This window comes from Oncorhynchus masou, chromosome 9 (genome assembly GCF_036934945.1).
Source record: "Oncorhynchus masou masou isolate Uvic2021 chromosome 9, UVic_Omas_1.1, whole genome shotgun sequence".
Lineage (NCBI taxonomy): Eukaryota > Metazoa > Chordata > Actinopteri > Salmoniformes > Salmonidae > Oncorhynchus > Oncorhynchus masou.
Window position 1 is genome coordinate 19,021,026 of NC_088220.1, and position 22,663 is coordinate 19,043,688.

The window sequence follows — 22,663 nt, forward strand, 5'->3', positions numbered from 1 at the left end:
ATTTTCTTCCTCAGTCTGAGCTCCTACCTCTCTCTCATCCATCTAGACTAGACAGAAGCGCTGTTTTAGTGCTGTGTGTAATAAAGGTTCCGGAAGGTGTAGATGCTATTGTTTCTCTCTGGCTCGTTGCTCTCAGATCAGGGTTTTATCTGTTTCGAGTTTGGCCAGAGTTACTGGAGCCCTGGACACAGGAGACTAGAGAGCTCACTGCTGCGCTGCTGTCATATCACTGGAACACAGTCAATGACTAAGAGTTGGGATGGTGCTGTGTGTGTGTTTGTCTCACTCACCTCAGCTGTTGTGATGAGGGCCCTCCAGGAGCCCAAGTTCTCACACCACCAGTCTGTGCGGGAGATGTGCAGCTGCAGGTCACTGTGCTCCTTCTCCATGGCCCCAATCTCCTCCTTCAGTTTACACACAATCTGAGAGAGGACAGCGCACGCGCACACACGTCAAAAGATGGCTCTAACCCAGACAGAGTACCAACTGTCTCATACACAGTACCAAGGAGCGGGAGACTAATCCGGACGCTTGTAAGAAATCCCGCTATGCCCTCAAACGAACCATCAAACAAGCAAAGCGTCAATACAGGATTAAGATTGAATCCTACTACACTGGCTCTGACGCTCATCGGATGAGGCAGGGCTTGCAAACTATTATGGACTACAAAAGGGAAACCCAAACTCGAGTTGGCCAGTGATGCGAGTCTACCAGACGAGCTAAATGCCTTTTATGCTCGTTTTGAGGTAAGCACGAAAGCACCAGCTGTTCTGGATGACTGTGTGATAACGCTCTCAACCTCTCCCTGACCGAGTCTGTAATACCTACATGTTTCAAACAGACCACCATAGTCCCTGTGCCCAAGGAAGCAAAGGTAACCTGCCTAAATGATAACCGCCCATGGCACTCACGTCAGTAGCCATGAAGTGCTTTGAAAGGCTGGTCATGGCTCACATCAACAGCATGCTCCCAGACACCATGGACGCACTACAATTCACATATAACCCCAACAGATCCGCAATCTCAATCGCACTCCACACTGCCCTTTCTCACCTGGACAAAAGGAACACCTATGTGAGAATACTGTTCATTGACTACAGCTCAGCGTTCCAACATCATAGTGCCCACGAAGCCCATCACTAAGCTAAGGATTCTGGGACTAAACATCTCCCTCTCCAACTGGATCCTGGACTTCCTGACGGGCCGCCCTCAGGTGGTAAGAGTAGACAACAACACGTCTGCCACGCTGATATTTAACATTGGGGCCACTCAGGGGTATGTACTTAGTCCCCTCCTGTACTCCCTGTTGACCCACGACTGCATGGCCAAACACGACTCCAACACCATCATTAAGTTTGCTGACGACAACAGTCGTAGGCCTGATCACCGACAACGATGAGATGGCCTATAGGGAGGAGGTCAGAGTAGTGGCTGTGTGGTGTCAGGAAAACAAACTTCTCCCTCAATGTGAGCAAGACAAAGGAGCTGATTGTGGACTACAGGGAAAGGCAGGTTGAACAGGCCTCCATTAACATCGACGGGTCTGTAGTGGAGTGGGTCGAGAGTTTCAAGTTCCTTGGTGTCCACATCACAAACAAACTTTCATGGTCCAAACACACCAAGACAGTGAAGAGGGCAAGACAAAACCTTTTCCCCCTCAGGACACTGAAAAGATTTGGCATGGGCCACCAGATCCTCAAAAGGTTCTACAGCTGCACCATTGAGAGCATCCTGACTGGTTGCATCACCGCCTGGTATGGCAACAGCTCGGCATCTGACCGTAAGGCACTAGAGGGTAGTGCGAACGGCCCAGTACATCACTGGGGCCAAGCTTCCTGCCATCCAGGACCTATATAATAGGGGGTGTCAGAGGAATGCCCATAAAATTGTCAGACTCCAGTCACCCAAGTCGGCAAGCAGTAACAGAGCGCCAAGTCTAGGACCAATAGGCTCCTCAACAGCTTATACCTCCAAGCCATTAGACTGCTGAACAATTCATAAAAATCACCACCGGACAATTTAAATTGACACCCCCCCTCTCTCGTACACTGCTGCTACTCGCTGTTTATTGCCTGTGCATAGTCACTTCGTCCCCACCTACATGTACAGATTACCTCAACTAGCCTGTACCCCTGCACACTGACTCGGTACCGGAACCCCCTGTATATAGCCTCGTTATGGTTATTCTTATTGTGTTACTTTTGCCTACTTGGTAAATATGCTCTTCCTCTTGAACTGCACTGTTGGTTAAGGGCTTGTTAGTAAGCATTTCACGGTAAAGTCTACGCTTGCTGTATTCGGGGCATGTGGCAAATAAAGTTTGATTTGATAGAAGAAATATGATTTAGCTTTCTTTTTTTTCCCTCTCTGCATTGTTGGGATGGACCCGTAAGTAAGCATTTCACTGTTAGTCCACACCTGTTGTTTATGAAACATGTGACAAATACATTTTGATTTAAAGGTGGCTGTTCAATCAATGTCAGTTTTCAAGGGCTGCTTGTATTACAGGTAAGGGCAGACATTCTTTCAGGGAAAAATGAATGGGTTCTTTATGAATGCCAACAGACAGACAGAGAGAGAGGTAGAAAAAGTGTGCTTGGCCTGCAGATAAATGACAGCAGCACAGTCAATGATGGGCTTTTGTATTCGTCAAGTAAGCATAAATAGAGGATGCAACCTTGAGGGTACACTCAATATCAGTGTTCATAAAAACACACTCGAAATGCATTGAAACAATAGCAGCTGAACGGTGTAATGGGATACCTTTTTGTCTGGCTTGGGGGCATTTTGGATGGAGCCCAGGGCCTGACGTTTGTACTCCAGCTTGTCGTAGAGCTGGCGCAGCTTGTTGACAGCGTAGCTGGCCTGCTCATTGATGCCTTTAGTGCCCTCGTCCAGCGCCTCCTCCCCTCCCTCCAGAACCTGGAGCTGTGCAGAGGTGGAGGTTTAGATGATGGTGATAATACTTAATTAGTGGATTAACTTGCCACAATGCTAATAGAGCCCCACAGTGGAGGTGTCATAACACGCAGAAAACCTAGCAGTCGAACAGGGAAATGGTTCCAATTGTTTTTCCAGCACAAATTCTTCCCATAGGGGATTTTACAGTTAAAATAAGGGCTGTGTTTCGTGTAGGTTTACCCTGGCGTGACGTTTTGATAACCATGTAAATCTCTCTCGGACAAGGTGACTTATCAATATAGTCACCTGTATACTCTCAGATTCGAAAATGCTAATTAGCAAAGTAGACATTATGTAAGACTACAAGTCCCTGCAAACTCCTGCACATCATCTCGAGCTGACACCTTTGCTAACAGGTATTGTGTCAATTTAAAACTTGCACAAGACAGTTCACAGAATTGTCCATTTAAAGAAATGTTCCCAATTTATTCATTACTAAATTTAGCTAACATTAGATAGTTAATCCAGATATTTTTTAACTTTGCCTCAATTCAGCAGTCTCGTCCAGATCATTATGGAATTTGTAGTTCTTTATGATAGCCACAATAGCATTTCTGGGAGGTGAATACATGCGAATGTATTGATAAGTCACTTTGTCCTAGAGAGATTAACACGGTTATCCAAATGTCACGCCAGGGTAAACCTACGTGAAACACAACCCTTATTTTAAGTGTTTCTAAAATTCCTTACAGGAAACATTCATGGTGCAAAAAATGATGAGAACCATTTCCCTGTTTGACTGCTAGGTTTTATGGTTATGACTCGTACTGTGGTACTCTACGGACAACACTGTAGCACATGCTGGCTGGTGTGTGAACATCTGCGCCAGTACATGTCCCCTTCCCAGCTTACCCCTTCGTCCTTGTCCTCGCTGCTGGACTGGGAGCTGCACTGCTGCTCCTCTCTCCTGATGAGCCTCTCGTAGAGGTCAGAGACCAGGAAGGACGGGTAGTAGCGCTCCTTCATGGTCTCATACACATCCCCCTGGATCCGGTGGAACACGTCCGTGCCCTTGTTCCCCACCAGGGTCTGCTGGATCTCCTTGTACAGGGCTTTCTCCACCGGGATCTCCCTGCTCTCCACAAAGAAGTTCTGGTAGATCTCCCCCACCAGCTGGGGAACCTCGTTCTGGGAAAAAACGAGTTAGGATGTGCACTGGGTTTTCAGCTTTAAAAGACAGATTCAGTTTCACCACAAGTCTCAGCGTAATGTTACCTGTCGGATATATTTTACATGATGTCAGTCGTCACTAACAAAGGCTTAACGTTTGCTTTTGGAGGATGTGACAACTTTACCTTGTTGGCAGTCTTGAGCATCTCCACTAGCTCCCAGAAGCTGATGAGAGCCCTTTTGTCCACTCGCTCCATGTAGACACGGAAGTGCTCCCGGAACCCTGGGTTAGACATGATCTCTTCAAATTGGAGGATCTACAGGGAACAGACAGAACACAGGGGGTTTGCATGACAGCTTTTGATACCAGCCCTGCTCAAACATTTGAGATAAAATACTAAATATAATCTTGTCACCAAATAATTGATTTAAACACACTATTTTGCAATGATGGTCTATAGTGGCTGCAACAGCACTCTGTAGGGTAGCACCATAGTGTAGCCAGAGGTCAGCTAGCTTTCGTCCTCCTCTGGGTACATTGACTTCAATAAAAAAAAACTAGGAGGCTCATGGTTCTCACCCCCTTCCATAGACTTAGTCATTATGACAACTTCCGGAGTACGTCCTCCAACCTATCAGAGCTCTTGCAGCAAGAACTGACATGTTGTCCAACCAATAAAAGGATAAGAGAATGAATCTAGTACTGAAAACCATAAGCTACCGCTAGCTAGCACTGTAGCGCATAAAATGTGGTGAGTAGTTGTCTGAGAAAAAGACAACAGCTTTGAACAAATTCATTTTTTCTCAAAATGAAGGAGAAACAAGAGACATTTTCATTATTTGAAGACCACAAGTGAAGGGACAAGGTGAAGAGAGTGCGTGTAGATGCAAAAAGGAATCCAACGTGGCTGCTACAAAAGTGAACTGTGTTTCTCAAACGGAGTGAAACAGGGATAAACATACCTGAAGTTGTCCAATAGAAACTGATTGCACCATATATCAGCAAAATGCAGGGAAGAATGTGTCACTGTCTGACCATTTACTGACTTGGCCAAAGCTTTTGATTCGGAAGACCATTCCATTATTTTGGGCCAGCTCGGGAGTATTGGTGTCTCCGAGGGATCTTTGGCCTAGTTTGCTAACTACCGCTCTCAAAGGGTGCAGTGTATATAATTCAGAAAATCTGCTGTCTCAGCCACTGCCTGTCACCAAGGGAGTACCCAAAGGCTCAACCCTAGGCCCCACACTCTTCTCAAATCACATCAACAACATAGCACAAGCAATAGGAAGCTCTCTCATCCATTTATATGCAGATGATACAGTCTTCTACTCAGCTGGCATCTCCCCAAATGTTGTGTTAAATGCTCTACAACAAAGCTTTCTTAGTCCAATAAGCTTTCTCTACCCTTAACCTTGTTCTGAACACCTCCAAAACAAAAGGTCATGTGGTTTGGTAAGAAGAATGACCCTCTCCCCACAGGTGTGATTACTATCTCTGAGAGTTTAGAGATTGAGGTAGTCACCTCATACAAGTACTTGGGAGTATGGCCAGATGGTACACTGTCCTTTCAGCACATATCAAAGCTGCAGGCTAAAGTTAAATCTACACTTGGTTTCCTCTATCGTAATCGCTCCTCTTTCACCACAGCTGCCAAACTAACCCTGATTCAGATGACCATCCTACCCATGTTAGATTACGGAGACATCATTTATAAATCAGCAGGTAAGGGTGCTCTCGAGCGGCGAGATGTTCTTTACCATTCGGCCATCAGATTTGCCACCAATGCTCTTTATAGGACACATCACTGCACTCTATACTCCTCTATAAAACCGTCGCAAGATCCACTGGTTGATGCCTATTTATAAAACCCTCTTAGGCCTCACTCCCCCATATCTGGAGAGATCTACTGCAGCCCTCATACTCCACATACAACACCCGTTCTGCCAGACACATTCTGTTAAAGGTCCCCAAAGCACAAACATTCCTGGAACGCTCCTCTTTTCAGTTCGCTGCAGCTAGAACGAGCTTCAACAAACACTCAAACTGGACAATTTTATCTCAATCTCTTCATTCAAAAACTCAATCATGGACACTCTTACAGACAGTTGTGACTGCTATGTGTGGTGTATTGTTGTCTCTACCTTCTTGACATTTGTGCTGTTGTCTATGTCCAATACTGTTTGTACCATGGTAAGTTCTGCTACCATGTTGTGTTGCTACCATGTTGTTGTTATGTTGCTACCATGCTTGTTGTCATGTGTAGCTGCCTTGCTATGTTGTCATGTGGAGCTGCCTTGCTATGTTGTTGTCTTAGGTTTCTATGTAGTGTTCTCTTGTTGTGATATGTGTTTTATCCTATTTATATTGTATTAAAAAGTTCTTATATATATCCCAGGCCCCATCCCCGCAGGAGGCTATTTGTTAGGCTGTCATTGTAGATAAGAATTTGTTCTTAACCGACTTGCCTAGTTAAATAAAGGTTAAATAAAACATTTTTTTGTGCTAACTTAGTCCTTAGATGTGTTTACTTGCAGGCTGACTAGCAATGTATTGTGTTGTAATGTCCCTTACATTGGATGCCTAAATCGACTACAAAACAAGTTGAAGTGACATAATTCAAAAGGATACATAAAAAGAACTCCCCTAAAATTACTGTCCGAAATGATTCGATTGAACCGAATCCCATCTAATACAACGGCGAAGTGAATCCTTTGTTTCGTCAAAAAGAACCGTTGAAAAGAATCATTCACAAATGTTCATCAACTTTGTATGGCCTTAGTCGCGAGTGTCTGTGGAAGGTTTTTGGGGATATGACAAAAACATTAAAACATGATAATAATAGCTAAACAGTTAACTACAGGGTACAATATGTTTTGAACTGGCTACCTAATTAGTTAGTAGTTTGTTCTCTGTCATATTTTACAGGCTCGGCCTACCTGCTGCTGTCTCCGTCCTTGAGAAACGTCACACTCGTTGTGCACACATGCAAGTGATGCGCGTAAACACACACGCACTAAAGCGTCATTCCGATCCTGGCTGATATGTAGATTTTTATTTGATTGATAAAATATATTTTTAAAACTGTGCCTAAATAAATTACATTAACAAATTCTTAAAATAAACTGAGGGTTGTAACTGAGGGTTGGAAAACACAATTGTAAAATGTCATGCCTTTTCCAGGGTTTTCATGACCATAGGAAGCCTGTATACTGGCCCCAGAGAACAGCAGACTGTGCAACCCAAATGGCAGGTCACTACCTTTAAACACAGGGTTATGGTCAAAAGTAGTCCACTATGTAGGGAATAGGGAAAGGGGGATACCTAGTCAGTTGTACAACAATGCATTCAACTGAAATGTGTCTTCCGCATTTAACTCAACCCCTCTGAATCAGAATAGGGTGGCAGTCAATTAATGCCATTGATTTGAAGGTTAGCCAGCCAATTTAAAGGTAACAACAAAAATGTACAGAGTAGAGCACTATTCAGTGTGGTGAGGAGACCTGAGGTTATTTATCACTGCCAGATACAGACACTGTGCTCGTCAAAAACATTGAGCTCAGCCATCATGTCGTTACGGGACTAATGGGCCAATGTTCCAACAGGGTGTTCAGGGTGGGCTGACACAGACTGCATCCCAAATACCATTTTCTACATAGTGCACTACTTTGACCAGAGCCCCATCCGATCAGTTACTGAACTCCAGATAAGGGAAAGCCAGGCCCACATTCATTAAAGCTCAGGCATCTGGGACTGCAGAGGAGTCAAAGTAATGTTTAATGACACTCAAATACAGTTACAATATGAACTAATGTAATGGGAGGCAATAAGGTCTTCCTCTCCCTGCTGTAATTATATTCTAAAGGGAACCTCCGGGTATGTCAACACAGCCCTCACTGTGAAATGCCAAAGGGCTCAGTGGATGTGTGTGCTGTAGATATTACACTGTCAAACAAACACATGGCTGTTCTGCCGTCTTGGCTGTTTTGCCGTCTTGGCTGTTTTGCCGTCTTGGCTGTTCTGCTGTGTAATAGAACATGATTTAATCTGCTACTGGCACTTTGTCAGAGTTTAGAGGGTTTAGAGCACGTGTCAAACTCATTCCTCGGAGAGCCGATTGTCTGCAGGTTTTCGCTCCTCCCTTGTACTTGATTGATGAAGTAAGTTCACAAATTAGTAAGAACCTCCTCAGACCTGGTTGACAAGTTCTTAATTGAAAGTAAAAAAATCTAAGACCAGCCGACACTACATGGAATGAGTTTGACACCCCTGGTTTAGAGGGATTACCAGGACGTGTACTCCAAGCATGGACTGACCAACTGGCAAGTGTCTTCACTGACATTTTCGACATGTCCCTGACGGAGTCTGTAATAACAACATGTTTCAAGCAGACCACCATAGTCCCTGTGCCCAAGAACACCAAGGTAACTGCCTAAATGACAACCAACCTGTAACACTCACTTCTGTAGCCATGAAATGCTTTGAAAGGATGGTCACGTTTCACATCAACACAAAAACCCTAGACCCACTCCAATTAGCATACTGCACCAACAGATCCACAGATGACACAATCTCTATTGCACTCCACACTATCCTTTCCCACCTGGACAGAAGGAACACATACATGAGAATGCTGTTCTACAGCTGCACCATCGATAGTATCCTAACTGGTTGCGTCACCGCCTGGTATGGCAACTGCTCGGCATCCGTCCACAAGGCGATACAGAGGGTAGAGCATACGGCCCAGTACATCACTGTGGCCAAGCTTCCTGCCATCCAGGACCTTTATACCAGGCAGTGTCAGAGGAAGACCCTAAAAATTGCCAAAGACTCTAGCCACCCGTCATAGACTGTTCTCTCTGCTACCGCATGGCAAGGGGTACCGGAGCACCAAGTCTAGGTACAAAAGGCTTCTGATCAGCTTCTACCCCCAAGCTCTAAGACGGCTGAACAGTTAATCAAATGGCTACCCAGACTATTTGCATTGACCCCCAACCCCTTTTTTTTTTTACACTGCTGTTACTCTGTTTACTATCTATGCACCCCTACCTACATGTACACATTACCTCGACTAACCTGTACCCCCGCACACTGACTCGGTACTCCCTGTATAAATAGCCTCGTTACTGTTATTTTATTGTGTTGCTTTTTAAAAACTTTAGTTAAGAAAATATTTACTAACTGCATTGTTGGTTAAAGGGCTTGTAAATAAGCATTTCACCATGTATTCGGCACATGTAGCAATATAATTGTTTGAGAAGAGTTTTTTTGTGTGATTTAGAGTGTTTAGAGCAGAGGGATTGCAGACAGACTGACATAAACCCCAGCCAAACAGTAACACTGGGCACTGTGTGTGTGTGTGTATATAGTCATACCCTCTGACTCTGGGGCCCCTCTCCCTCGTCCGTGCAGCCCTCCTCCTGCTGTTCGTAGTTGGGGCCCCCCAGGAGACGGATGCGTTTCTCACACTGCTTCTTGGCCACAGTCAGCTGGTTGATGTAGCGCTTCATGTTGCGTGCTCTGAGCAGGTCGGCCTTCATGGCTGCAGTCTCCTTCCCTTTACTGTCTGTAGGGACGAGTTGTCGGAAGACATCTTAGTATATTTAAAAGATACGGTTGATCAGTTAAATACCACCACCGAGGCCAAAGATGCTTTAATCCAAAGATTTGATAGGTTAATCAAAGCGAACACCAAGGACAAAAGGCACAGCACTTCAAATAGTGATGAGAGAAGAGATTCTTTATCAACCTTGTATTGAGACCAATAAAACTAGCTCCCTTAGAGAGAACAAGAGAACCCAGCAGGTCTCAGACAGGAGACGGGACATGAATCCTTCAGACAAATTGACACTATTGAGTTCCACACCATCCCCATTACTGTATTAGGATGATTCAAACAACTCATGTTACATCTATTTTCAACATGACGTCTCTGGATGGACTAGAGGAGGGTGAATGAGAACATGACACACTACGTTGTGGAGGAAACATCATCTGCCCTCCTACAAACATAACTCAATTTTCCCCCTGTACAGAGGTAATGAAAGCCTGGCTGGGAGGCAGATGGGGTGAGACAGAGGATCAAGTGAACAGCTTTTAGCTCACATTGGAGTTGCCACAATGTCTTTCTCATTCATCACATACAAATCATCCCCGCTCTTTCTCTGAATCATATCGCTCAATTCATCTGAGAAAAGGTTTAGACTGACAACTGTAGCCTCTCCTTTCTGCTGTGTGAGAGATCAGTGAATGACATTTAGCTTCCAGCCTGTCAGTTTCCAGTCCACTGCCCATCGCAGCTCGCTGAGAAAGAGAGAATATTAAAGTGTTGCAGCTTGCTGAGAGAGAAACATTTTAATGCATTCACTGGCTCAAAGACCCTTCGCCTCATAGGAAATTTCCGGTTAATTTCTCTGGGTAATCACTGTGCCGACACCTTGGTAACTGCCCAGCTGTCAATCATAGCTCTTAGTCATAGATGCAACATCAAACTCCATTGACGTCAGAGCTGTTATAGACCTGGACCCATACGCATAAAGCATCTCAGAGTAAGAGTGCTGATCTAGAATCAGTTTTCCTTTTTAGTTCACATTAAATAAGATTACATGGACAGGGGGGGGGGGGATCCTAGATCAGCACTCCTAGACCGTATTCACAAATCAAGAGCACAGCCTGTCAAGAGCACAGCCTGTAGATAAAGGTTGTTCACTAGAGACAGTGGAGTTGTTGTTCATGGCCTACCTTTCTGTTTCTTCAGCTGGGGAAGGCTGCTGATGGTGGTGGCCTGAATGATCTCCACCACGATCTGGTACCTACAGAAGGAGCGAGAGGAAGAAGTTAGGAAGGGAGAAGAGACAGGAAGAACAAAAAGGAGTTGTTTCAGCTGGACTAACATACCATTAGTATAATTGAAAACAGGATGTCATCCTGTAGGTCTGCCCAAAGAGCCACCCACCACAATAGTTAGACATATGTCATTTATGGTTAAGTATCAGAAGGTAGGAAAGCCATGGTGGTGCAGAGAACATTTCTTTTGAATTTCACATCCCAATTACAGGTGAAATAAGCCATTAAAAAGTGCCAATGAAACAATGACTCCAAGCAAGTGGAGATGACACCAACTGCAATCATTTTGCGTTCTCACTGCCTCGTACCATGCCTCACCTCAAATGACCAGAGACGTCAAATAAATGCAATAGATGGCAGGGCACCATAGATGGCAGGGCCTTCCTCTGGCACTCTCACAGACAGACTGGTTTGCATGTAATTACCTCATTGCAGTCAACTACAAGTAAAGCTGATGGTAGTTCAAGGCCATGTGACCTTGGCTATGGGTAGATATGAATGGGATGATAACCATTGTATCCAGCAGGAAATAATATTTGCGTCATACAGCAAGTCATCTTAAGACACATGCAACACGTCACTAACATTACATAGAGCATTAGACATACAGTGCTTCATACATAGTGCTTTAGTATTCAGACCCCTGGACTTTTTCCTTATTTTGTTACGTTACAGCTTTATTCTAAAATTGATTAAATAAAACATTTCTCATCAATCTGAGCACAATACCCCATAAAGACAAAGCAAAACAGGTTTTTAGAAATACCTGATTTACATCATTCCCTTTGCTATGAGATTCGAAATTGAGCTCAGGTGCAACCTGTTTCTATTGCTCATCCTTCATCTGTTTCTACAACAGGAGTCCACCTGTAGTAAATTCAAATGGATTGGACATGATATGGAAAGGCACATCTGTCTATATAAAGGTTCCACAGATGATATTGCATAACAGAGCAAAAACCAAGCCATGAGATCGAAGAAATTGTCCGTAGAGCTCAGAGACAGGATTGTGTCGAGGCATAGATCTGGGGAAGGGTACCAAAAGCCTTCTGCAGCATTGAATGTCCCCAAGAACACCGTGGCCACCGTCATTCTTAACTGGAAGAAGTTTGGAACCACCAAGATTCCTCCTAGAGCTGGCAGCCCAGCTAAACTGAGCAATTGGGGGAGAAGGGCCTTGGTCAGGGAGGTGACCAAGAACCCAGTGGACACTGACAGAGCTCTAGAGTTTCTCTGTGGAAATAGGAGAACCTTCCATGGGAAGCGTCACGTCTGGAAGAAAGCTGGCACCACCCCTACGGTGAAGCATGGTGGTGGCAGCATCATGCTGTGGGGATGTTTTTCAGCAGCAGGGACTGGGAGACAAGTCAGGATCGAGGGAAAGATGAACGGAGCAAAGTACAGAGAGATCCTTGATGAAGTCCTGAGTGCTCTGGAGCAGGTTCTCAGACTGGGGCGTCCTTGAGTGACCCAGCCAGTCCCGGACTTGAACCCGACCTGAAAATAGCTGTGCCGCAACACTCCCCATCCAACCTGACAGAGCTTGAGAGGATCTGCAGAGAAGAATGGGAGAAACTCCCCAAATACAGGTGTGCCAAGTTTGTAGTGTCATACCCAAGAGGACTCAAGGCTGTAATCGCTTAATACATTAGCTAAAATGTCTAAAAACCCATTTTTGATTTGTCCTTACGGGGTATTGACATAATACAGCACAAAATAGTGAAGGCATCATCAACCACTGCCTGTATGGGAGCACTGTGTGTCCCAAATGGAACACTATTCCCTATATAGTAAACTACATTTAACCAGGGCCCATGTCTCTGGTCAAAAGTAGTGCACTATATAGGGAATAGGCTGATTTAAATTAATAATTTAACATATTTTATAAATGTTTGCATTGAACTTGAAAATATGTCTGTTTTGAGTACATGTTGGCTAAACCCTGACCCATTTAAGAGCAATGTTTTGTCAATATTCACTGTTCTGCAATATATGCTTAAACAATTGGAAGTATTTGCTGTACATTAGTGATATAAATACCCCTGTTTTAGAGACATGTTGTAGTGATAAGGGATGTTAGCTTTATAACTTCTTTTTCAAATTATATAAAAAACATGCCAAAATGCTAACAAAATTAGCCCTGGAGCATTATAGTGGTATAAAACAGAACCAAAAGAAGTTGAGATTTGATATAAAACCCCCGTTTTAGAGACCTGTCTCAGTGATATAAATCCCCCGTTAGTGATAAAAAAAAACATTTTAGAGACCTGTTATACTGATAAACACCCCCTGTTTTAGGAACCTGTTACAGTGATAAACACCCCCTGTTTTAGAGACCTGTTACAGTGATAAACACCCCCTGTTTTAGAGACCTGTTACAGTGATATAAAAACCCATGTTACAGAGACCTGTTATACTGATAAACACCCCCTGTTTTAGAGACCTGTTACAGTGATAAACCCCCCCTGTTTTAGAGACCTGTTACAGTGATATAAAAACCCATGTTACAGAGACCTGTTATACTGATAAACACCCCCTGTTTTAGAGACCTGTTACAGTGATAAACACCCCCTGTTTTAGGAACCTGTTACAGTGATATAAAAACCCATGTTACAGAGACCTGTTACATTGATATAAAACCCCCATTATAGTGATATAAAACCCTAATTTTAGAAACCTGTTACAGTGATAAACCCCCCTGTTTTAGAGACCTGTTACAGTGATATAAAACCCCCGTTACACTGATAAAAACCCTGTTCTTGATTCCCTGATAAAGCGCTCTGCTACAGTACATGTCATCTTACTTAAGCTCAGTTCCCATGGAAACGCAGCAGTAAGGTATACAGACAGGGCAGGTTCGGTGTAATTTAAGCTAGAGGTCCACGTCATCAGTGGGCTTAAATATGGTTACATCTACCATGCTAAACTATCTCATTTAGCTGTCTGGATACTGCAATTATCGCACAAGTGAAAAGCCTTATATCCAGCAGGTAGCCTAGCAGTTAAGAGCGTTGGGCCAGTAACAAAAAGGTCGCTGGTTCGAATCCCTGAGTCGACTAGGAGAGAAATCTGACGATGTGCCCTAATGCAACGCACTTAACCCTAATTGCTCCTGTAAGTCAACTCTGATAAAGAGCCTCTGTTAAATGACAAAAGTAAATCCACTGGTTTAAACTGTTGGACACGGCAAGAGAACAAACAATTTAGCCTAAATTATTTCCGTAACTGAGAATCAGATCAGATACCTCTGATAAAACAGACTACCAACAGTAGATACATATGAGTCATCCTTAGATAATGTAGCAGGCTGTACTTGCAACATTTTAGCCAGCTGCTTAATACAAGAGAACATTGCCAAGGCTCAGAGTGCTTAAGAAAAAATGGTTTACAGTTGGATCAATATAGTTTCAAATTAGCAATGAAAAAAATAAAGGGTCTATATCTTGTGATCATTGTGGAGAACATACTAGTTAACGATTAAAGCGTATGAAATCATTGCCTTTGAGAGTGCCATACAGAAAGATTGGACTGATCCACAGTTGTGATGGATCCGGTATTATAAGATGCTTTGCTGATTTATCATACACTAGTAACTACAGGGCATTCAATGGCCACATCCCAAATGGCACCCTCATCCCTATAGAGTTCACTACCATAGGGCTCTGGTCAAAAGTAGCACACGATAGGGAATAGGGTGCCATTTGGGACGAATACATCCGTCCTCCAATGCAGTTTCTGATCGTCAGGCACAAGGCAGGCTGAACACCAGCTGCATGCACAGTGCCTTCAGAGTATTTATACCCCTTGACTTATTCCACATCCTGTATTCAAAATGGATTCAATAGATTTTTCTTCTCACCCATCTACACACAATATCCCATTATGACGAAGTAAAAACATGTTTAGAAATGTTTGCAACTTAATTCAAATGAAATACAAAAATAATTTGCACAAGTATTCACACCTGAGTCAATACTTTGTAGAATACCTATAGTGATGTCTGTATCAGCTTTGAGTGGTCTCGGGCATGTCTGTATCAGCTTTGAGTGGTCTCGGGCGTGTCTGTATCAGCTTTGAGTGGTCTCGGGCGTGTCTGTATCAGCTTTGAGTGGTCTCGGGCGTGTCTGTATCAGCTTTGAGTGGTCTCGGGCGTGTCTGTATCAGCTTTGAGTGGTCTCGGGCGTGTCTGTATCAGCTTTGAGTGGTCTCGGGCGTGTCTGTATCAGCTTTGAGTGGTCTCGGGCGTGTCTGTATCAGCTTTGAGTGGTCTCGGGCGTGTCTGTATCAGCTTTGAGTGGTCTCGGGCGTGTCTGTATCAGCTTTGAGTGGTCTCGGGCATGTCTGTATCAGCTTTGAGCGGTCTCGGGCATGTCTGTATCAGCTTTGAGCGGTCTCGGGCATGTCTGTATCAGCTTTGTGCGGTCTCGGGTATGTCTGTATCAGCTTTGTACATGTGGATTTTCCCCCATTCTTCATTGCATATTTTCTCAAGCTCTGTTAAGTTAGATGGGGAGCAGCGGTCACGTGCAGTGCTGTGGAGACTGTTGTCCTTCTGGCAGGTTCTCCTATCTCAGCTCAGGAACTCTGTAGTCCTGTCAGAGTGGTCATTGGGTTCTTGGTCACCTCCCGGACCAAGGTCTTATTGCCCGGTTGCTCAGTCGTCCAGCTCTGGTCAGAGTTTGGGAAAATTGAAAAAAAAAAATGGAACTACCCAAATGGAGACCACCAGGCTCTTGGAAACGTTCAACACTTTACAAATTATTTTAAACCCTTCCCCACATATGCCTTATCACAATTCTCTCAGAAGTACAGAGAGTTCCTTGGACTGCATGGTATAGTTTCTGCTCTGACATACACTGTCAACTGTGGGACCTTATATAGACAGCTGTGGAATAAGCCCAGGGGCATGAATACTTTCTGAAGGCACTGTATTTCTGTATACATGTACACGGAGTGTAAAAAACCTTAGGAACACCTTCCTAATATTGAGTTGCATCCCTTTTGCCCTCAGAACAGCCTGAATTCGTCATGGACTCTACAAGGTGTCGAAAGTGTTCCACAGGGATGCTGGCTCATGTTGACTCCAATGCTTCCCACAGATGTGTAAAGTTGGCTGGATGTCATTTGGGTGGTGGACCCTTCTTGATAAGTTTCCCGTGTGCGAGTGAAAAACTCAGCAACGTTGCAGTTCTTGACAAACAAGTGCGCCTGGCACCTTCTACCATACTCTGTTCAAAAGGCACTTAAATATTTTGTCTGGCCCATTCACCCTCTGAATGGCACCCATACAATACAGCTCTCAAATTGTCGCAGCAAGAGTGGAGGATGAGGGGAGTGGTGACAGGCTGACCCAGCCAGCGTCGAGGTGTTAGGGCGACAGGCTGTTAGGGCGACAGGCTGACCCAGCCAGCGTCGCGGTGTTAGGGCGACAGGCTGACTTAATAAAATAGAACCTGCACACTCACAAGCTCCACCTCGTACCTTTATTCACTAACAAACAGTGTTTAGATCCTACAAGAATCTTCGTCCGGTTGGCATGGCTCATAAGAGTGTGGGGCTGGAGGGAGTAATGACTGCAGCCTGCAGGAGAGCTGAACACAGCACGGCCCAACACCAAGAGGTGGTAAAGCACCCTGATCAGAGGCTGCAGCCAGGGATTGTTTTGGTCCAAGTGTCATTTCATGAAAAGCTGCTCTGTGTCAATGATAAACACAGGGCTGTGACAAGGAATCACGAATGAGGCTGTCAGACAGGAGAGCTCTCTATGCTTACGGACACAGAGAAGCAGGTATACAGAGGCTCACAAACACACAGGTTTGTCACTCAGGGTGACTTAAGAGCAGAAAACATGGTAATTAACTACAATGACCAGAATCCATTGCGCCTACAGCTGCCTGTTCTCATTGGTTCTTGCTGGGCAAACATGCTTGTGGGGGCGGCAGACAGAGAGGAAGAAAGATGGATACACCAGACAGATAGAGAGCGGTTGTTAGGCATCTCTACCCGACAATACATCTAATAGATTGATAGTTGTTATTTAGCAGTTTTAAAAAGTATGACTTATCTACTATGAAGTACTACTAAAATAGTGATTTTGTCAGACAGCTAGCCAGGATGACTCTATTGGGAGCACTGAGATAAAAGGCTGTCTGGCTAATACCGCCTGAGCAGAGATGAGATGACTTGGAATAAAATAACAAACACAACTGAAATATTTTATTAAAGTAATGTGAATAAATGGTTAGAGCCTAATAAGTGATAGTGAAGCGCAGTCACGCACTACCATCTTGTTTTGTGCTGTTACAGCATTGAACCCACATAATGCATGTACTGTTTAAAACATTTAAATTGATCATTTAAAATTAAACCGAACCAAAACCCGACGGGCTTCAAAATGCACTAATCTCTCAGCACTAAAGGGGAGAGACGGTGTGACGTGTTGGTATGATGACGCACGCAAGTCGGGGTGACACGAGACAGTGTGGTTGAGGTGTACGTGTCGGCATGGCTAATGAGAAAACTGGAGATCTTCTGTGTCAGTCAGGACATCGACACACATACGACCCACACTCAGAAGCACTAGTAGGAGGAGGGTTGGGCTGCTTTGTCTGTACCTGAGCTGTTTGAGGAAGTCAATGTCTGAGGAGGAGCTGATGAGCTTGATGAACTCCTCGTAGGACGGGGCGTAGGTATAGGCCTTCTTGTGGTGCTCGTTGAGCTGCTCGCGGTGCTCCAGCTGAGACAGCAGCATGAGGTTCAGGAAGTCTGGGTCACTCAGCACCTCCACCAGCGGCTTCAACACTGCACACACACAGTAGAAAACAGGCTTATAGTGTGGCATGCTCCAGCTTAATCATTTAGACACACACACTAGCTAATGTTGTAAAGTGACATCCTCTGACAAGCACAAACTAAAGAGCCATCTTTGAATGTAAAAGCCTCCTCTCTTCCTCAACCACACACTATCCTGGATTACCTTTATTACAATGGCATGTCTGGACTGCCTTCAGATGTCACTGGCTATCTTACTGGGCTTCTTCATACTTCATTTTTATGGAGGAGATAAATGTTTTATAAGGGAAGGGGTGACTCATACATGCTTACACAAGAAGCCATAAACAGCTGAACTGGTAAAGGCTGAGGCTGGCAGGCAGTAGGCCAGGGCTATGTCCAAAATGCTCCCTTCTCTCTATATAATGCATTGCTTTTGACCAGGGCCCATAAAGGAGTGCACTTTTTGGGAAACCCTGCTCTACACTCGGTCCTGGAGCCCCCCCTGTGTGCACATTTTGGTTTCTGCCCTAGCACTACACAGCTGATTCAAATAATCAACTCATAATTAAGCTTTGATTATTTGAATCAGCTGTGTAACACTAGGGCAGAAACCAAAACATGGGGTCCCCGGGACCGAGTTGGAGAAATCCTGATGTAGAGAATAGGGTGCCATTTGAGGCACCTTCCTCGGGGGTTTCATCATTCTGACAGCTGGTTGGATGGCTACAGCACCACGGGAGGGGGAGGGGGGGTCTATGGGCTGGAACAGGAACCACTCCCCTCATCCTCCACTCTTGCTGCGACACCCCCCCCCCCACATATATTTCCTTCAAGGCACTAACATTGAGATCTGAGAGAGCTGCAGACATCCCTCTGTTTTTGCTTGCTTCTGATGGGTATTAATACTGAGAGCAGGCATCATCTGCACCAAGCTAGATGGTGTGCACTAGATGAAAGCTTTGCTGATGTGTGTTGGGAACATTTTAGTGTGTGGCTTAGAGGATTCTATTCCATTTCAGTTTACAGGGTTTTCAGCCAAACACTGAAAGATCTGATATGCTTTATGTGTGACTGCAAACATTTCCGAGCGCTGTGCTGCTGTGATGCAAAGCAAACTATCAGATTTCTCACACATAGCTGGTGGAATGGCTTTCTAATGGTGATTTCAGAGATAATCTCTGGCAAATGGAATCAGAGATTGGCCACTCCAGGCAGCCCCCAGCCGTGGTACAGAGGGCAGCGGTCAGTACATTTCCCCAGACTTCACCCTCTCTGGTTGTGTCCCAAATGGCACCCTATTTCCTACAGAGGACACTACTTTTGAACAATGCCCTATGCACTGTTCAAAAGTAGTGCACTACATTGGAAATAGGGTGCCATTTGGGAGGGACACCTCTCTCCACCCAATCAGTCCTCCATGGAAACCCATAGAAGTACTCGAGCCTGGTCTCAGGTTGAGCTCAGTTAGAATACAACGTCCCATTGTTCAAGAAATCAAATCTATCCTCAAATCGCATTACTTTGTTGTGAGATCAAATAAAATAAACAAATTACAAAAAAGAACAAATGCCCCCAAAAAACTGATAACATAAACAATAACATTGAAATCTGATAACATATCTGACTAATGTCGAGCAGCACTAATGTCGAGCAGTAACGTTGAGCATTTTGGATGCTCTTAAAACAGAACCTCACCAACACCATGACAGGAGTGTGGGGGTACAAAAAAAAAAAACTGTGCAAATCTAACATTTTCAGTACCTTGAAGGAGGGATGTTGCTAAGTAACGGTGGTAATGATGAAATAATTAGGGGTCTGGAAGTATATTTTTGTCATCCATCTGTGCCTGCAAGATAAACAAATCGCCCCCACACCTTCTTGACAGCCCATTTAGCTCTGCCTCCTTGGTCTTCAGTCAGGCAGCCTTCACTGCTATTCACAGAACCACATCTGTGATGGCACAGCAAGTCATTTCACAAGGAAGTAAAATACACAGCCCTTTTCTGATTGGTGTTGCCTTTTGATTTTCGCGTCACATGACATCTTCAGAGACAGTCCATAGTCATTAATATTTTAATACCAGTATCTGGTTGTTCAATGTTGTTTTTTGGTTAGTACAGCGAGAAGCATGCGAGAGCATTTCCCCTCCTCCTAACAACATAAATACAATAGCAGACTGTAATTCAGTTGGAGCTCTGGCACATCATTGCTCATCATGCCATTGTTACATGAAACAGATTTCCAATTCACTGATTAAGGGTGACATTTGGGACAATTTCCCATAGGTTTTGGGCCTTGGTGAAAAGTAGTACACAATAAAGGGTATAGGGTGCAATTTGGGATGCATAGTGAATCAGTCCCTGTGTTGAATGAATAATGGATTAGCTTTAGAGAGAGAGAGAGGACGGTGTGTTCCTGGCTGTCTGTGTACCTTTGGTGGTGATAACCTCCACAAGAACCACGCGCAGGCTGTAGGAGCGGGCGTCTCGTGTGGGCAGCAGGCACAGCATGAGCAGGCGGGCACAGCAGCGCAGGAACCGTAGCTCCTCCTCAGGGCTCTGCAGACACTGGTGCAGGGGGAAGGGCTTGGGCAACTCCTCCTGCCTGGGAGAGGGGGAGGGGGTTAGAGAGTGAGAAGGGTGGGGCTCATCACAGAGCACACCCTGCTGTCTCCTATATTTACTTTTTGTTCTGCACACTACAGAGGAGCGTTTCCTTACTGCACAGGCAATGCCAGTATCTTTGTGTAAGCTGATTACTGCTGATAAACTTAAAGTCAAATCAATGGAATTAATTGTAGCGCTTAGTTTTTTCCCCTCAATTGGACTCCAGGCAGGATAAAGGCTGGCCAGCCATCAGAGATTTGGTATTCAGCTTTAGAGGGCAATCTGTCCTCATGACAGATCTCTGTACAGAGGGGCTGGAGAGAACATAGCTGATACTGATCCATACTGCAGTCACAGCTCTTTCATTTTAATGAGGCATGACACCAGACATGACATCGTGGCTTCTGAGCCATGATAGCAGGCATGACAGAGGAAGTGTGCATTTACTGGAAAGTCTACATACAGACGTGTGCTTTGAACAAAACACACTCACCCCTACTGAAGACTATCCATTCACTAGGATGGGTTTGTCAAAGTGAGCATCATCTTTGTGTGAATAAAGCTGCAGTCTTAAAAAAGACAAGTGACAAAACCATCATAGAACAATGTCATGGGGGCAGATGTATCTCAGCATTTCTGGTCGATTGCATCTGAAACAAGCTGGGAAAGAAATGCATATACTGTGCTAAATAATGAGCAGCATCTCCAGCTGGAAGTCTTTGGGAGAGAAGGACTGACTGGCTGAACTTCTGAAAAGCCTAATTTAAAGTTCAAGAGGGACCTCTGACATTACACAGACTGCTAGAGTAGCTCTGTCTGAACAGAGAAAATGTGGCATTGGCAACATACAAAATACGTTATTATACCACGTTATTATACCCTATAATACACAATGGATGCATCCCAAATGGCATTTGGGAAGCATCCAATAAAACTTTCAGTTGATGGATGAGGACCTCTTTCTTCCTTCTTTCAAAGTCAATGTGAGGTGCAGAGCCAGAAACACACACAGTACAGAAACCAAGTGAAGCAGCTTGCTCACTGAGGACCTACCTACTCAAAGTCTTTCAAAATAGTGACATTTGCTGTAAATTTCAACCGGTTATCTAGCTGAGAGCAGAGTTCCTGCTTCAATGTTGACTGTTTGGAGCTGGCCTACTGTTAAAATGTATCTAATGGATTGCTTATAGAAAATATTTTAATTGGTTGCTTCACTATATTGTAAGTAACACTATGCATTATGGGAGCTAAATTAACTAGCAGACAGTCACACAGTGAGTGACTTATTTTAAAAAGGCATAATGAATACATTTAAAATTGTGTTTTTGTTAAGATATTTTATCAAGGTAATTAAATTAAATAATTCTACCCAGAAACTTTACCATACCAGGTTATGTAGCATGAACAAAGAGTAATTAAAAATAATAAAACACAGCTCCAACTAGGTTGGAGGGCGGAAGAGAGGAATGTGTGTGTGTGTGTCTAAAGTAAGCAAAGAGGATCCTTAACCTATGTTTGAACCGACTCAGATATAACTCTGTGGCGAAAAAAATAAGACAGCGAGAGCCCCTCCAGGTTTTCCATATCTGGGGGGACTGGAACTGTCTGCTAAGTGGTAATAAACTATGGTGAGACTTCAGGAGTTAATCCAGATAGTGTCACGTATGTGCGCTAGTGAGTTGGAATGAACTTTTGAAACTGCTTTGTCCTGGTCGGAGAGGAGGGACATTTTAAAACTTATGACATATGTGATATATAAACTAATGTACATTGTATTATGACCAGCGCTCTCGAGAATAAATGCTATTGGCTAATCTTGGTAGACTGGTCTCTGTCCATTTTATGCAAATAAGGATCTTACAAATTCTTAGAAACAGACAGTGATTTAAATTGAATTGATTAATGAACACATAGGAATTGTTTAATTCCTTTAACAGTTTTTTCGGACTTCCACTGCTCAGACAGTACAGGGCATGCTGAAAGTATTCAGACCCCTTGACTTTTTCCACATTTTGTTATGTTACAGCTGTAATCTACACACAATACTCCATAATGACAAAGCAACAAAAATATATATGAAATATCACATTTACATAAGAATTCAGACTCTTTACTCAGTACTTTGTTGAAGCACCTTTGCCATCGATTACTTGAGTATGATGCTACAAGCTTGGCACACCTGTATTTTGTGAGTTTCTCCCACTCTTCTCTGCAGTTCCTCTCAAGCTCTGTCAGGTTGGATGGGGAGTGTCGCAGCATAGCTATTTTCTGGTCTCTACAGACTCTTCCTACAGTTGGATCCAGTTAAAGTCCAGGCTCTGGCTGGGCCACTCAAGGACATTCAGAGACTTGTCCCGAAGCAACTCCT

General features: G+C 44.1%; 1 protein-coding gene across 1 annotated transcript in view; it reads right to left on the reverse strand.

The window, feature by feature from the left end:
• snx25 (sorting nexin 25) overlaps window positions 1-22,663 on the reverse strand; it is a 58,072-nt gene that overhangs the window by 22,539 nt on the left and 12,870 nt on the right. Inside the window, exons 4-11 of the mRNA XM_064973392.1 lie at window positions 20,121-20,293; window positions 17,530-17,716; window positions 10,811-10,881; window positions 9,445-9,635; window positions 4,257-4,388; window positions 3,814-4,089; window positions 2,764-2,928; window positions 291-422 (exon numbers count right to left, since the gene is read on the reverse strand). Of these exons, the coding sequence (XP_064829464.1) occupies window positions 291-422; window positions 2,764-2,928; window positions 3,814-4,089; window positions 4,257-4,388; window positions 9,445-9,635; window positions 10,811-10,881; window positions 17,530-17,716; window positions 20,121-20,293 (1,327 nt within the window). The remainder of the gene's footprint in view (window positions 1-290; window positions 423-2,763; window positions 2,929-3,813; window positions 4,090-4,256; window positions 4,389-9,444; window positions 9,636-10,810; window positions 10,882-17,529; window positions 17,717-20,120; window positions 20,294-22,663) is intronic.